Source organism: Corvus brachyrhynchos, unplaced genomic scaffold, assembly GCF_000691975.1.
Source record: "Corvus brachyrhynchos isolate BGI_N302 unplaced genomic scaffold, ASM69197v1 scaffold5, whole genome shotgun sequence".
Lineage (NCBI taxonomy): Eukaryota > Metazoa > Chordata > Aves > Passeriformes > Corvidae > Corvus > Corvus brachyrhynchos.
The window spans coordinates 6,266,806-6,282,816 of record NW_008238321.1 but is presented as its reverse complement, the minus strand read 5'-3'; the positions used below and the strand labels follow the sequence as shown (position 1 = coordinate 6,282,816).

At 44.0% G+C, this 16,011-nt stretch overlaps 1 protein-coding gene across 6 annotated transcripts in view; it reads left to right on the top strand.

Moving 5' to 3' along the window:
- Nucleotides 1-16,011, top strand: part of EPN2 (epsin 2) — a 55,192-nt gene that overhangs the window by 35,228 nt on the left and 3,953 nt on the right. Inside the window, exons 2-8 of one of the 6 annotated variants that reach the window (XM_017734045.1) lie at nt 6,903-6,969; nt 7,006-7,063; nt 8,441-8,533; nt 8,804-8,975; nt 11,514-11,687; nt 13,183-13,275; nt 14,140-14,355. In XM_017734045.1, the coding sequence (XP_017589534.1) occupies nt 6,903-6,969; nt 7,006-7,063; nt 8,441-8,533; nt 8,804-8,975; nt 11,514-11,687; nt 13,183-13,275; nt 14,140-14,355 (873 nt within the window). Of the gene's footprint in view, nt 1-6,902; nt 7,064-8,440; nt 8,534-8,803; nt 8,976-11,513; nt 11,688-13,182; nt 13,276-14,139; nt 14,356-16,011 lie in introns of all 6 variants that reach the window. The other 5 variants (XM_017734046.1, XM_017734042.1, XM_017734048.1 and 2 more) reach the window with 5 other exon arrangements.

Here is a 16,011-nt window from a genome sequence, read left to right as displayed (position 1 = left end):
TGTAAGAAGCTTTAGAAATCTCAGGGTTTTTTTCCCCCCTCTTAGTTCTTCCTCTGTTACAACTCTCCTGGACTTTTTTTACTGTGGATCAGCAAAAATCCAGGTGGCTGTCAGTTTATATATTTTGAGGTTTTAATATGTTTCTTGTCTGTTTTAATTGAGTAGAGCACAGCAAACCAGCACCTTCCGAAACAGCTGTGCTAAGTCCTTCTGATATTGGGAAACTGTGAAGAGCTTTATCCAGGAAACGAGGAAGGAGTTTCATTAAAATCCAGACATTTAATCTGTTACATAAATGTAGGGTTATTCTTGTGCCTGCTAAATTTGATGGAAAAGATGCTTTTCATTATTTAAAGTGAAAGAGATTGTATCCATTGTGTGTTCTTTTTTTTTTTTTTTAATTATACCCTTCTTTTGTGCTGAAAATACGGATTCAGAAAAAAAAAATCTGTAAAAGGAATGAAGTTCTGCTTCACTCCTGGGAAATACTCCCCTTAGAACATCCCTAAGATACTGTTGCTGCTCTGTGTATTCTGGCAGAATTCTCTTTCATGCCTCTGAGCCTTTGAAGAAGAGATCAGAGACATTTAGATTTACCATCTACAGCACGAGATTTGCCTCTTCTAAGTGTCCATCCACCCTCTTTGCTAAATGTTTAGCACGCCTTCTTACCAGGCAAATAGAAATAAAGTTGGGGAGAGTGGGAGAACCTTTTTGCCAGCACCCACCACTACAGGAAACGTTTCATCCCTCAGTGGTTTGCTCTCAGCACGTTTTACTCCTGTTCCTTCTAGACACGATGGGTGGGGGTTGTGGAATTCATTCCCCTTGCTTGAAGAATTTATGTTGGGTTATAAAATCTCGGGTTTTATGCCTTCTTGCAGAAGAGAGAGCTGAAAGAGTTTGGTAGTTCCTCCAGGGAGCAGTAACTTCTAGTGGATGCTGGATTGGGCGTGAGGGATCTCTCCCCTCTCCTCTCAGGGACTAAAAGTGCAATTTGGGCTAAGTCAGTGAAGCCTTTTTGGGTCAGTTTGTTGAGAGAGTTGAATCAGCTGCACTGCACAGACAGCACTGACTGAACCCTGCTCAAACTCCTGCTCCTCTCCAGCTTCCCAGCCTGTGTAGGTTTGGATGGGAACAATTGGATTTTTACTTGATGTTGAGCCAGAAGGGGTTTTCTTAAAGAGTTGCTGTTTTTTGTGTTCCACATTTATCCTTTGTGACAAAATAAAAGCAATATTGATACCCTGTGTAGTGTGAGAGAATTCAGGGTGGAAAAGGATCTCTTGACTGATGTCCAATCATGCCTCACTGCTGCTGGCAAGGGACTGGCAAATAAGGATATTTCCCTCTGTTTCCTTGTGAATATTTTCATTTCATCTCTAAAAATCCTAGAAACTGTGCAAAATGAAATGGTGCAACTTGATTGTTTTTAATAAAATCCTTTCCCCCAAAGCTTTGCCTTAATGACTTTGTTGGCCCTGAAGATCTCTGTGCTTGGGTAATTCCAGGGAGCACATTATGGCATATGAATTGTAAAAGTATTTGTATTTTTTTTTCTACCCAGTCTCATAACCTGTAAATGGAAGCCAAGAGAGATATTAAAAAGCAAAAATAAAGCTCCTCCCAACCTCTATCTTGTCAGCAATTTCTGACATACTGGGAAAAATTGGTTTTATCTTCCACCTTTAAACCAGGAACAGTTAATATTCTGATTAGGAACTGTTAAATATTCCATAACAAAATGCATAATTTTTATTTAGTTTGGAAAATGTGCAAATTCTGTGGAGTTGCATCAAATCTGATAGCAGGTTTTATTTCACCTTAAGAAAATGTTCTTGTGTGGTGCTGAAAATAAACCTACTGGGGAGAGGAAGTGATACAAGATGGATATTTAAAATCTTTTGGAGCAATAGTCCCTCACTCCTAATCTGCCTCTGGGTCTAAATAATTGGGGTTTTGCCTGACATTTGTCACCCAGTTTCAAAAACTTCAGCCTCTTGTTCCTGGCCTTGTTTCATCTCCAGCTGCCAGTGACCACTTAAATAGGATTCTGGATTTATGGCTGCACGGGGAAAAGTAGGATGTTCCTAATTTAGACCTCTTAAGCCTGAGCTGGGATGCTGCTTCCAGCCTGGCAAACGCTGGTCGTGTTTTAAAACCAAGTTTACTGAGGCCATGCTTTTTAAGAGATCCAATCCTGTTATGCCCAGACTGGGACATCCCAGTGTTATTTTGAGTTGTGCCCACATTCTTCCCTTTGTCCCTGTGCTCCAGGAGGGTTTGGGAAGCAGGGATGGGGTGGGATGGATGCCCTGATTTCAGTGACACAAGCACAGCTCGTTGTGACCTGATTTCAGCAGCACTGCCCGAGGTGGGCTCGGCTCGGGTTCATTGTACTCAGAGCCTGCTGGAGAGGAGATGAAGAAAGATGCACTGGAAAAGGCTTTTATGGATCTTGGGAAATGCCAAGTCTTTAACCTGAACCTGTAAAAATTCTGGGAGCAATTTGCTGTAGCTGAATTAATGAGTTTTAATATTTCAGTGATTATTCATGTTAAATTGACTCGTTATTTAAAACCAGTTGTGTGAAGCCTCAGCAAGTCTGTGTTCACTCATCTGTTTCAGTTTTGTCTCCCCTTTTGCTTGGAGTAGAAAATAATTCAGTGGAATTGCTATTTTGAGTTTGGCACAACAGAAAATTTATAAAATCCAGAATGGTTTGGGTTGGAAGGGACCTTAAAGCTCATCTTGTCCTGACCCCCTGCCATGGGCAAGCACACCTTCCACTGTCCCAGGTTGCTCCAGCTTCAAACATTCCAGGGATGGGGCAGCCACAGCTTCTCTGGGCACTCTGGTCCATTCAGAATGCTCCTGTTTTTAGAAGGTTTGGTTTTTATTTAATAATGATTTCTTTATCTTCTATCTTAGGGAATATAGGGAATATCATCTGGCAATGACTCTGGCTGAACAGTGTGGAGAATTCCCACAGTTTGAGGTGTTGAAGGAATGTGGCAGACTCCTGTCAGATGTCATTTGACAGCTTGATTAAATCCTCTCATCGTACATTTATTTTTCTGGTGCTGAGAGTGAAGGTGGGAGGTGCCACTGGTGTATCCAGACTCCTGTAGTGACACTGAATTATCCAACTGTGTCCATTCCCATGGGTGTAGGGATCACCTGAGAGGAAAATGCTCCCAACAAAACAAACCTGAAGGATTTGTTGAGTGTTAAATGAATTTCAGAAGTTCTCAGTCTGCTCAGTGCAATCAGAATCTGCAGGAAGGCTGAGCAGCTCCACCTTGTCACGTTCATCAGTGTTATCAATTCTCTTCTTGTACCTGAAAGATTCCTTATTTCCCAAGGGAAAGGTGGATTACACAATTCCTTCTAGATTAAGCGGTTTGCACTTGCCTTGCCATCATTTGAGAGGCTGGATTGGCTTTTTAAAATTATCCAATCTTTATGTGAGTGGTCTTTCACTGGAAGAAAGGGAATTGATGTTGGTTTCTGAATCCTTAACCTTGATATTATTTTAATTTTTCAAGTCACTTTTGGTTTTGTCCACCTTTGTAGGTTCACTGATTGAGCGAGGAGGCAGCTTTTCTTTCTGAACAGATGTGACTGAGCAATGAATTCTGTTCTGTTCTTCCACCTGCAAATTAGAAAGCCTGACACTAAAGAAAAAAATCACAAATAACAAAACCAGCCCCAAAACCCAAGCACAGGCTTCAGAATGAAAATGCAGAGTCTGATTTTTATTATTAATGCAGGCTCTGCTCTCTGTGTCCTGTATTTCACTGTAACTCAGCCAGATCTATAGCCGGCTACAGAAGCCTTTTAATAGAGGCAAAATATAGGAAATTATCAATAGATGTGTCTGAGAGATGTCAGAGCCTGGCCCGGGCACAGATGGTGGAGCAGAATCCTGTTTTAGTGATTAATTGAGGCTGGAGATGATTTCCTTGCCGAGCAGCCGGGCCCGGTGCTCCCTGCAGGAGAAGATGGCCACACAGATTTGCTCCTGGGCAGTGTGGAGGGACTGGGATCTCCAAATTCCCAACAAAACAGGGCTTAGCAGGTCAGAATTGATCTATTGAATCCCATCTTACATAAACATCTGAGTTAACTGTCATGTGCTGGGGGATAAGGGATACTTTGTGTGGCACCATCCTGTTACTAAGGCAATAACCTTTCTGCTGGATCCTGGGAATTCTAACCTTAGAGCAGGATGAGGCCTGTATGGAAGGGTGGTTGTAGGTCTGTGGGAATTTCAGATAAAACTTGTCAGGTTACTCCCAAGAACAGTGTTTTGAATTACCCTTAATCCTTTAAAAAAAAAAAATGTGCTAGCAGCTCTTTAATGTAGATGGTTTTATAACACTGCAGAGGCTTACATGGAAAACAGCAACATTCCTATGGTTTGTTTTTTCACTGAGGCCCAAGGAAGAACTTCAAATGGACATTTTCCTCTTTTTTTTTAAAGTAAAAAGGAGCTGGAAATACCTTTTAGAGTTAACAAAAGCAAGTAGAATGAATTGCTGGAACGCCTAGAAGTGAGAAGAAGTAATCTGCATGTGTGTGACCCCGTATTATCCGTGTGGGGATCCAAGAGCCGCTGGCTGTTGGGATCTGCTGGGAGCTGTGAGCTCATGGAGCTCCCTGCCAAAGCAAAGGCAGCCCTTCCCATGCACAGCTGGGAGTGGAGAGCCAGGGAAAGGCTCGGAGTGGGGGGCAGGCCCTGCCTCTTCCCGCTTTTTTGGGGCACAGGAATGCAACTGAGCAGTGTGTTCAGCAAGTCCTTTGTGTGGAAATGGGAGGAAGAGCAATGGAATTTAACCCATTTTGCATCATTTTAACGTCATTCTGCCATCAGGTTCTTAGTTGTTGTGGGATGCAGTTATGTGAGCGGAGATGGAAAAGCTGGGATGCAGGAAATGCAGGAAATCCCATTTCCCCCCACAGTTAAAAGCCCAGCAGACCAGAAGGTTCCTCCCTGCTCCTAGTCCAGGTTGCCATCTGTTCTCAGGTGACTCTGCTGGTGTCCCATTTGTCCCAGGCTCTGTTTTTAAACCAGTTAGGACTCTTTCCTTCTCTAATCCCTGCTGGAAAACTGCTCTTCTCCATCTGTATCTCAAATCTATTTATAGCCCATTTATACCATTAATTCTTGCCCCTTTATCTGAAATAGTTTTTTTCTCTTGTATTTGCAAGCCTGAGGTATTTAACAACCATAAACTGCTCAATCTTCTTTTGGCAAGGATAAACATAAAACATTCTCTGCGCTCCAAAGGGAAATGTTTCCACCTCCATTCTGGTTTAAAACCATCCATTTTGGATTGGAATGATTACAATTAGTGCTAATTTATTACCTGTATTAGGTGAGTGGCTGGGAATTATCACATGCTTTAATCATCACATTTTTCATACGCTTTATTGGAGAGCCTGGCAGTGACTGTTGGAGCAGAGAGGACTCATCAACCAGGCTAAATTTAATTACTTTATATGAGAAAGTTTGAAAAAGTAATAGAATTGAGGTATGAGTAGCATCTTTGTTGAAGTAAGGTTGGCTTGAGAGCTTCAGGATCAGCACAATGTGGAAGAATCATTGTGGGTGGTAAATTAATTTGTGCCTTTAGAAGCACAGTGGGGTGGGATGGCACCTTGGGATGTGGTGGGAAGGAGGAAAGGTCATTCCTTGTTTATGGAGAATCACCTTCCTTCTGGCCTGTAGGATGAGAAAGTTCCACTTGTTGTTTTGTGATGTCATTTTGGCCTGAACCTTAAGGAGAGAAAGACAAGACTGGGAAATGTTTGGAGGATTAAAGCAGTGATGAAAAAGTGGTTTTCAAACTGAGTTTGGCAATCTCATTTTCACATGCCCAGCTGACCTGGTAGGAGGAAACTTGATTTCTTGGAGCTTGACATGCTAGTTTGAAACATTCAGTTAAATGTATTAAATGTCAATATATATTTTGCCAAGCTAATCATCATTCCAGCCACTAAATACAAACTTCCTTGCCAAAGTGAGATAAAATTTCTGTGTGAATGATTTGGATGCTGAAGAATTGTCTGAGAGAGAGAGTGAGCACAAAATTGTTTAATTACTGTACAGTGCTAAACCTGCTAGTGGTGTAGGATGGGAATTTCACATGCTCCTGGAGTGAAAACATCACTAAAAGATGGTTTGTGTATTGAGAAATTGCATATTTTAGCTGTCAAGCTTGACTGTTCCTCGAGGACGAGTGGGGGAGATATCAGCTAATAGAAATCTTCCCCCAAAAAAACCCCAGCCAACCCCAGAAACCAAACAACACCCCCAACCCATTTACCAAACTCTTTTTTTAACAGAGAATGATCCTGTATTTGTGTAAATTTGGGGTCTGAATAGCTGGCTTGTTTGTCCCCGAGCCTGCTCAGCAGTTAAGAATAGTTCTTTATCTTCCCGTTAAGACTGTATTATTTTACAGAAAAGTGGGTGGTATCCAATTTTACCCTGATACTGGCCCACTCCCAGCAGATCCTTACTGACACTGGAAGATGTAAGAAATACCCACAAATGTTTTCTTCAACAATGAATTCTGTATGTTTTTAAGTCAGTGTCCTGCCCCTGGAGCTCTGATACACTCAGGGTATGTCCAGCATGAGCTGGGGTACTTCTTGGTATCACAGCCCCACAAAAAGCCTTTGTTTTCCAGGAATATTTTTCCCTTAAAGCAGCTGAACTGTCTTGCAGAGCTAAATTATCCTGGCCTGTCCCCCTCCCCCTTGGCAGGAGCTTCATCTCTTGACCCTGAGGGAGCTTTGAGACCGAACATGTGCAAACGGGGCGCAGGAGCCGAACCTGAGCCCTCTTTTTGCTGTTTGCTGTGCTGAATGTGCTGGGTTTTGTCTCCCAACAGCGACATCCCCTCGAGTCTCCTCGGAGCTCGAGCAGGCCCGGCCTCAGACGAGCGGGGAAGAGGAGCTGCAGCTGCAGCCGCGGAGGAGGGGGGAAGAGGAGCGGCAGCTGCAGCTGGCGCTGGCCATGAGCCGGGAGGTGGCGGAGCAGGTCGGTGCCCGTGTAGGTTTTCCAAAGTGTCCATGCTTTGAGACTTGAGATTGCAATCCTGGTTTGTTGGTTTGGTTTTTTTCACTGGCAGCTTGGCTTTGCTCCAGGTGGAATAAGGGGAGTGAGAAAGGCCATTTTCGAAGATGTTGCTGTTGTGTGATTTTTTTTATTTTTTTTTTTTTTATTCTTTTTATTCTTTAAATCTCTTTTTAAAGTAACTTCAGCCTCCGAGCTGTTGAGACTAGTGGAAGATGACAGTCACTTTGCAAGAAGACTTTGTGTGGGAGGATGTTAATCATCACATTACTGAAGATGTTTTCAGTTAGGAAGAGCTGAAAACATGACTGGTCCTGAAAACCTTCATTAATGTCAGTGAATTCTGATTCCAGTGGAATTTGGAATGGTCTGTTTCTTTTGAGTGGGAGTGTCTGGAACAGGAGGGTGACCTGACACAAAGTACCAGAATATATAAAAAAACTTGGTTTAAAGTAAATTGACTTCTGATCTATCACCTGGGTTATGTTACTGTGCTAATTCTTAGGAGCTTCATTCTGAATTTGGAGTAAATGTGATTAAAATTATTGTGTTTCATATACAACAAAGTTGAATCTCAGCTCTGAGTGAAAATTCAAGTCAGCCATGCTGAGTGCCTGTAATATTTTAGAGGCTTCCTGTGACAACTTAGTTTACAGCTGTATGTTAAGCATGAGTGCTTGGAAAGGGAAACTATCACCCAGTAAACTTTATCATTATTGGGCAATAAAGGGAATGAAAATATAAATCAGAATGTAAGCATTTGAAATAGCTTCAAAAATGACAAGGGAAATAGCAGCTGGGGGATTAGTCAACTTCAGAGAGACATGATGCAAGCAAAGATATTTAAAGTAGTTGAATGTGGCATAAACATTGTAGTTACAGATGTTTAAACCTTCACATTACACATGGAGTTGGCAAGACTCGATTCCCTTGGTGGATCTTGCACCAGTGTGGAGGGAAGTGAACAAAAGCTAGGGAAATGTAAGTTTAGTTCCCTACAACCTTCAGTGGTGATTTGAATACTGAAAAACCATTACGGTAATTTAAAGATGGGTTGTTCACGTGAAGCTCCGTGGTGTTTCTAACTGAATTTTGGAAAGAATGTTTCATGAGGAATAAAACAACACCGGGGTAAATTCCAATCAGCGAACTGGATGTTGTTGTGATCACAGGGCCAGGGTGCTCCTGAGGCAAGAATCACAGGAAAACGCCTTTCCCTCATTTGTGTTATGTCGAAATTGCAGCCAAAACATCCCCCTGTGGTGCACAGGGTGGCAGGGTTGGAGCCCTGGAGGGAGCAGCAGCTCAGTGCAGGCTCATGGTCTATATCACCAGTGTTGATTTCCTTTGCAGGAGGAGCGCCTCAGACGCGGAGACGATCTGAGATTACAGATGGCTCTGGAGGAGAGTCGCAGAGACACAATTAAAATTCCCAAAAAGAAGGAGGTAGTGCCTTCGCCTAAGAAATTCCCGGTTATGCTGCCAAAAGCTGAAATACAGTAACACAAACTAGCTTAATACTGAGCTCTTTTATGCTTTTGGGTTTGCTGTGTTGTATAGCTTAAAGCTTCTTCCATGTGGGTTAAATTTGGAACTACTAGTCAATGCAGGTGTGTAAAAGGAAAAAAAAAAAAAAAATTGCTTCTTCACTCTCACGGGTTTGTACTTCAGCCTGCCAATGCTCTTGAGTAAAGCTCAGCTTCTTCCTGCCCTCAGCACACCACTTTGTTGGACCTGATGGATGCCCTGCCCTCCTCGGCACCGGCCCCGCCCAAAACGGAGCCCTGGGGACCTCCTGCTGCTGCTGCTGCTGCTGCTTCGAACCAAACGGATCCCTGGGGAGGATCCACAGCTGCAGCCCCTGCCTCTGACCCGTGGCAATCATTTGGTAAGAGAACACTGCCAGCAGCAATGGGATTTAAAAGGTTTTGCTTTTTAACGTTGAGCATTTCAAAAGTTCCTCAATGTCCAGCTTGTGTGTTAGTCCATTTTGAGTGATTCCACTAAATCCCTCAACTCATTCCCAAGCAGAAACCAATGGAAGTTGCACTCTTTTTAAGCAGTTGGGTTTTTGTGTGTGCAGTTTGAATCCTAAGAAACAGGAGAGTGGCACTTCTGTTGTCTTTGTACAGCAAAACCAACTTGTCTCTCACAGGGAGGATGCTTGTGTTTCACTGCTGGTTGTGTCCAGTGCCATGGGTTTAGACTCTTCCCAGAATTTAATACTTTGGCAGGGTGCTGAGCTTAGGAAAGCCATAGATCTGAATTATCACATCCTTAATTGCTCCTAGAGTATTGTGATGTGTTTGTGTATGGTCAGAACCAAAAGGATTAAATTCTTTAAATATAGATTTTTATAGCAGACAAAAGAATTCAGGTTTTAAATATTCACTGTTCCATAGGATTTTGATGCTAAATCCACGGAGTATTTCTGAATGGAAAGATGCAGTGTTTCACATTTTAAAGAGCAACTAAGCCAAATTTTTGTGTGTTTCTTTTGTGTGTGTTGCTGCCTGTCTGCTGGGCTGGTGTCTGGGTCAGCCAAAGCCTGTCCAAGGAGTTACTCCTTTGATAAGAAAGTGGATGGTTCTTCACACTTGGAACTGGAGCTGGATCTATTTTTTTGTTGGGATTTTTGACTTTTTTAAAGGGCAGGGAGTTTCTGTGCAAATGGAAGCTTTTCCATGAAGATTGACAGCTTTGCTCTGTCAGTTCTGCTTCAGGCTGGTGATTCTACAACCTCTACTCTAAAGTGCTTCAAAGTTATTTGTATTCCACACACCACCATCAGATTCCTGAGGAAAAACTGGAAGTTTAATAATGAAATGCCTTGTTTGGTTTTTTTCCCCTGCTCATGATGGCATTAAATGCACCTACAAAGCTCCTGGGCCAACTGCCAGGTCATCATTCCAAGTGTTTTTTTTTTTTTTTGTGATAAGACACCTGGTTTTTTTTGGTGATAAGAACTGAGAAAAAGCCCAAATTTTGGGCCCTAAGGCCGTGCAGTTTATTTTTGCATGGTTAAAACCAACCAAAATCCATGTTCCTCACATCTCCTGCCTGATGTGTCATCCTCTGACAGGATTTTCCTTGTACCAGTTCCAGCTGTAGTGTTTCCTCAGTGCTTCCCAGCTTTCTTACACCACAGCACAAGCCCTGCTTCCAGCCTGCTGGATTCTCCCAGGGAGAGTCTCGAAGATGCAATGAATTTGCTGATAAAAGAGTGACTCGTGAAACTGCATTTCCCAAATCCTGCCAGCGCTGTGGTGTTTCACTGGAGCTCCTGGAAGCTCCGGGAAGGGATCTTCCCAAGCGCTCTCATTTCAGGTGCTCCCTTTAGGACAGAAAGGACATTTTGGGAAGCTGCTGTTGATGGGAAATGCTGTCATTAGTGTGGCATTGCTCCTAACTCAGCACTGGGGGCAGATAAAGGAAATGTAAGTACTGGTGTGGGAATAGTGGGGCTTCCTTGGAGAGTTTTGGCATTTCCTGCTCCGGAGCTCTAGCGGCCACGTGCCTGCTGATGAAACAAAACCCAAAATTCCAGTTGGAATTTGTGCCACTGTGTGCAGCATTTGCTTGGTTTACAGGAATATTGGGGTGCTGGGGGGTTGAGTGGAGTTTTAAAAGCTAAAATAATTCTCAGTTGTAACTTGAAATCCGCAGGATATTAAAAATAAGAGTTGTTACATGTGGGTGATTCTGTCCTGCTCTTGGGTTATAAAAATCCTCATTTGGGAATTAAACCTTTGGTGATTGGATTTGTAGGAATGAAGAGTTGTCAGCATCTTCCAGTAAAAATGAGAGCCCTGAACATACAGGCTTTGTGTTAAAAAAATAAAGGGGTATCAGTGGGCAGCTTAGATGTGTGTCAGGAGTTCTTAGAAATGGGAATAAAAAGGCACAGCTGGCTCAGGGAAGCTGATTGTATTTTTATAAAATAGCAGTATGGTTAAAAGAGTTGGAAAACATTCCCTTTGAATCTTACAGATTCCTTTGTCCAAGGGTTAATGTTGTGTGTCTCGTACCTTTTACCTTTGGGCTTTTTATAAACTCACTTTCCCCTGAGTTCATAAATAGACCCTGTGATTTAGGTCACCTCCAGCCAGGGATTGTCACTTGTGGTGGCAATGTCAGTAATAAAGGCAAGTTTATTTTCTTGTTGGAAGTGCAGGTATTTGTATTCAGGTTCAGAGAGGGGAATTGTTTATTCCTGTGCCTTGCTCAGAATCTCCTGGTGCTCGTTGTTGCTCAGAGTGTGTGACACAAATGGTGGGAGTTCCCAGTGTTCCTGGTGCTGAACTGCTGCTCCCATTTATGCTCAGGATTAATTGGGAGTACAGGCTCCTGAGAGGGGGCAATCTCCAAGGAAAGCTTTCCAAAGGGAAGCTGGACTCACTGCTCTCCCTGCTGATTCTTCTTGCAGGTGCCAAACCAGCTGCTTCTGTTGACCCTTGGGCAGCACCAGCAGGATCCACAGCTCAGCCTCTGTCCAAAAATGTGGACCCTTGGGCTCCTGCTCAGCCATCTTCTACTGCAGCAAAATCTTCTGTGGATCCTTGGGGATCAGCACCTGCAAACAAACCTCTCTCTACTTCTGGTGAGCAACGGTCTCATCCCATATCCATGTTATTTCAGTAATGAGGAGAAGTCCAAATGATTTTCTTGCATTGTGTGGTTCAAAGAAGCTGAACAATTGGCAGAACTGGTCTGCAAAATAAAAGGGAGTTGTAATAACCAGCAGGAAAAAGAAATTTAAATGTAATTATTCTGACTTAGAGCTCTGAATTTGTGGTGCTGCTTTGTGCTCTGTCCCTTACGTGTCTCTTCCTGGTATTTGTGGCTTCCTGCTGAGCACTTGGCACTGCTGCTGCTCTTGGGTTTTATCTTTAATTGGACAAGGACTTAATTTCTGGCAATGAATGATACTCTAATTTAACCTTTCCTTATGATGAATAGCTCTGCAGATAGATGTCTCTGCAGATGCAGATTGACAGGTTGAGCAGCTCGGAGGAGACTTCCAGAGGTGCAAATGAAGGTTTGTTCCTTCAGACTGAGGGTGTGAAACCCTCCCGGAGCCCTGGTAAAGATGCAGAAGGTGCTGCTGTAATTGTCTGTTCATGCTCTGTAACTAATGCAACCTTGATGAGTGTTAATACCTGGCATTTTCATATTGGCACCGTGGCTAAAAGCATCCAAAATGCATTTTCTGCTCGTCATTCATCCTGGTACACAACAGACAAAGGAATCTGAGTGCTGCAAAAAGTTGTCTCAGCAGTTTTTCCCTGGGCAAAGGGCAGTAGCTGGAGCAGTGTGAAATGAGCCTTTAACTGTGGTGGCTCTTTGTTCTTGATAAATATTGGTTTTATATTCAATCTTCACTCCTTCTCTTGGAGTTTGTCATCTTGTGCTCTTTTTGCTTGAAATGTGTTGAAGGTTAAAATTAAATTAAATTAAGAAAACATTTCAGCTCATTAAAACCACACAAACCTTAAAGCTGTTCAGGAGTGTGATTGTTGGTCATTCAGGTGTTATTTTATGCCTCCAATCTGAGGTAAGAGTGTGTCCACATTTTGAAATGGTGATGTTTTACTGATTGCAAACTCCGGGTGAGTGCTGGTGCTTCAGCTAATGGGGCTTTACCATCTCCACAACCTTTGCTATGGCATTCCTCCTCCTTTCCACTTGGGAAGCAGAAGTGAAATCATCACTGGTGGTGTTTTACTTGAGGGCTGATTAACACTTGATAGTTGAGGCTGTAAATCCATTTCTGTTCTCTCCTTCCACAGCAAGATCTGCTTGTCTCTAGTGCAGACACTCAATCAACCAAACCCCAGCATGCTCAGGTGTGCCCTACACTGATCTAAAAGCAAACTGCTCTGAATTAGTTGTTCCATGCTGTCAGAAAGGACAGTTCTGTGACATTTCCATCTCCCAGCTCCTGGCTCAGAGTAGCAGCACTCCCAGCTGCTGCTCTGGAACTTGTCGTGGCTTCTTGGTAACAGGAATGGGTTAGGAATTGCCTCCAGGAGGATCAGCTGTGTGATGCAATCGAAGATGTGTTAATGACAGGGCTGTCTTGTTGTTTTGAACAGGAAGTACATCTTTTGACCTCTTCAGTAATTTGAATGGTACAGTTAAAGATGATTTTTCTGAATTTGACACACTTCGAACTTCCAAAAAGCCAGGTACGAATCAAATTCTTAGCATGTGGACAGGTTGGGTGACAGTCACAGCAACAAATGTCTCTAGTCTTAAATTTTATTGAACAAAAAAATCAGCTTTCACAAAGGGAAGGAAGTGATGATGCAGCAGTAAAAGCTCCTTGTTCATATTTTGGCCTGTGCATGAACTTGTGGGGAATGGGCCTTTTGCACTGTAATCCATGGAATTGCACTGTGTGACCTTTTGCTGCATTGACCCAGAAATTTGTTGGACTCCTTAATTCCCAGTGTCCAACATGTTTGGAGCAGGGCTTATGCTCAGAGAGTCCACCAGAACCATGCCGACTGAATTCCTCAAATGCATAAATTCCAGTAGGAAGATGAGAAAATACCTTTTATGAATACTCTAATTTACTTTTTCTCTGGTCAGTGGTCAGTAAATCAAAGCTGCCAGACCCTCAGCTGTCAGTGCTGTGGTACCACTGCTCTCAGGGTGGTTCTGCCTGAAGCACAGCTGGGCTTTTTGAACCCAACAGAGGAACCCTGGGTGGAATCCAGCTAGGAAGGGCACAGCAGTGGTGTAGGGCGAGGGCACAAGCCAAGGCTTTGGAGTATCTTTTCCTTGGAGCCTGTGAGTCCCACCTGGAGCAGCAAAGCTGTGGGAATTCCATCAGTAGAGCACTGCAACTCTGACTGTAGCTTCTTCATGCTCTCCTAAAGAACATTGACCTGCTTGCATGCTGAGAGGGTGTAACCAGCCTGAAACACTGAGCCCTGACTAACACAGACTTAGAATAAAGCATTTCTGCTCTCACATGCTTCAGGGTTCTCTCTGCCTGGCTCTGTGGATTAACCAGAAGTTTGGTTTGTCTCTTTGTGTTGTTGCAGCTGAATCAGGTTCCACTCTGCCATCTCAGCACAGCGGTACCACGAGTCCTGATCTCTTTGAGTCCCAGCACTCGAGTGGGACATCAGGCAAACAAAGCGCAGCCCGGAAAACCCCGGAGTCCTTCCTGGGCCCCAACGCTGCCCTGGTGAACCTGGATTCTCTGGTGTCTAAGCCACCACAACCTGTTACTTCACTGAACCCATTCTTGGCACCAGGTTGGTTTCTGCACAGTCCTTCACATTTCTAGTTTAGCTTTCCCTTCTGCAGGAGAACTCTGCATAGCTCAGTGCTGTTGGAGTTAAAGAAGGGTGATTTGGGCTTGGTTTTCTTGCTTACTGCAGCCAGCAGATCACAAGCAAGAGCAGAAGGGTCTCAGAGAGGCATCCTGGGCTCACCCAGCACAGTGACTGCTCTTGGTCTGCAGCTGAGCTTTATTCCAGCTGTTCCCCTTCCCCTCACTGAAAATGATCTGTGTTGGAAGGTTCGGGACTGTTAAAAATGGCTGAACTCCAGCTGGTTATTGTCAAAACAGGTAAGATTACCTTGGGAAGGTTCTAGGTAGTAGGTTCCTGTGGAAGCAGGTTGGAACTGCCCTTTTCCTGGAGCTGCAGCAGGCACAGGAGATCTCTGACTGCAGCCTGAGGTCCCAGAGAGCAAACTCTGCAGGGTAATTCAGTGAGCTGCGTGTCTTAGGCCGGTACAAGGAGCCAGTTTGGTCTGAAAACACGTTCTCAGTGTATTTTGGGGAAAAAAAAAATTGGCTGTTGCAGTTCTCCTGTAAGCTGGGCCTGTTAGAAGTGAGCCCTTGCTTTGAGCAGACTGAAATGGTGACACCAAACCACGTGGCAGATGTGTTTTTTCAAAGCTGAAATTGGCACTGACATTTTCCTGTGTTGCTCGTAGGGTGAAACACTTGGAAATGATCTTGCAGTTATTTATTTTCTTCACTCTTGCAATGGAAAAAAAGATCAATGTATTAAAATCCTTGAGTAGGAAAAAGGCAGTGATTCTGAGCAGCCTTGGCAGTGAGCAGGGAGAGAGAGGAAATCTGTGTATCTGCCCTTCCCGGGTACTACAAAAAGTTTGTGAGGGGTCACTGGGCCATCCAAATAATCCAGGGCTTGTACGGTAAAAGGAATTTGCAGGGCTGGCAGCAGTCCAGGGAACCTCAAAGGCTGGGAAACTTGTGATCTGCTTTTTCGAGCACCGCTGTAATTCGGAAACAAGTTGTTTACTTTGGGAATTCTTGTCCGAGCTCGGTGCCAGAAACATGAAAATGGAGGTGGCTGCTGAGAGCTTGGAGCAAATGTAGAAATCACAGAGTCCCAGAATGGTTTGGAAGGGACCTTAAAAACCACCCCTGCCCTGGGCAGGGACACCTTCCACTATCCCAGGCTGCTCCAAGCCCTGTCCAGCCTGGCCTTGGACACTTCCAGGGATCCAGGGGCAGCCACAGCTTCTCTGGGCACCCTGTGCCAGGGCCTCCCTACTCTCACAGGGAGGAATTCCTTCCTGATATCCAATGTAAACCCACTCTCTGCAGTAAAGGAGCACAGAGCTTGCAAAGTAGCATTTAAAAAATGAAATCAGTGATGTGGATGTCATGGTTAGGGCTGTTCCAGGTAAGCAGATTTGGAACCTGTGTCTCCACTCAGGGCTATCAGAAGTGGGAGCTGTTGGTCAGTGAAGGGGTGTTGGAGGCATTGGCTGCTGCAGGGGAACAGGCTGTGCTGGTGCTCAGCTTTGCTGGGTGGCAGATGCTCCGCAGGGTGTTTTGGGGGTGGGGACGCACACAGGGAGTGTTCTTTGCCAGGAAAGACCATTTCCAGACCCCGGTGTTGATGGCAGCGCCATCTCTGTCCCTTTCTCTC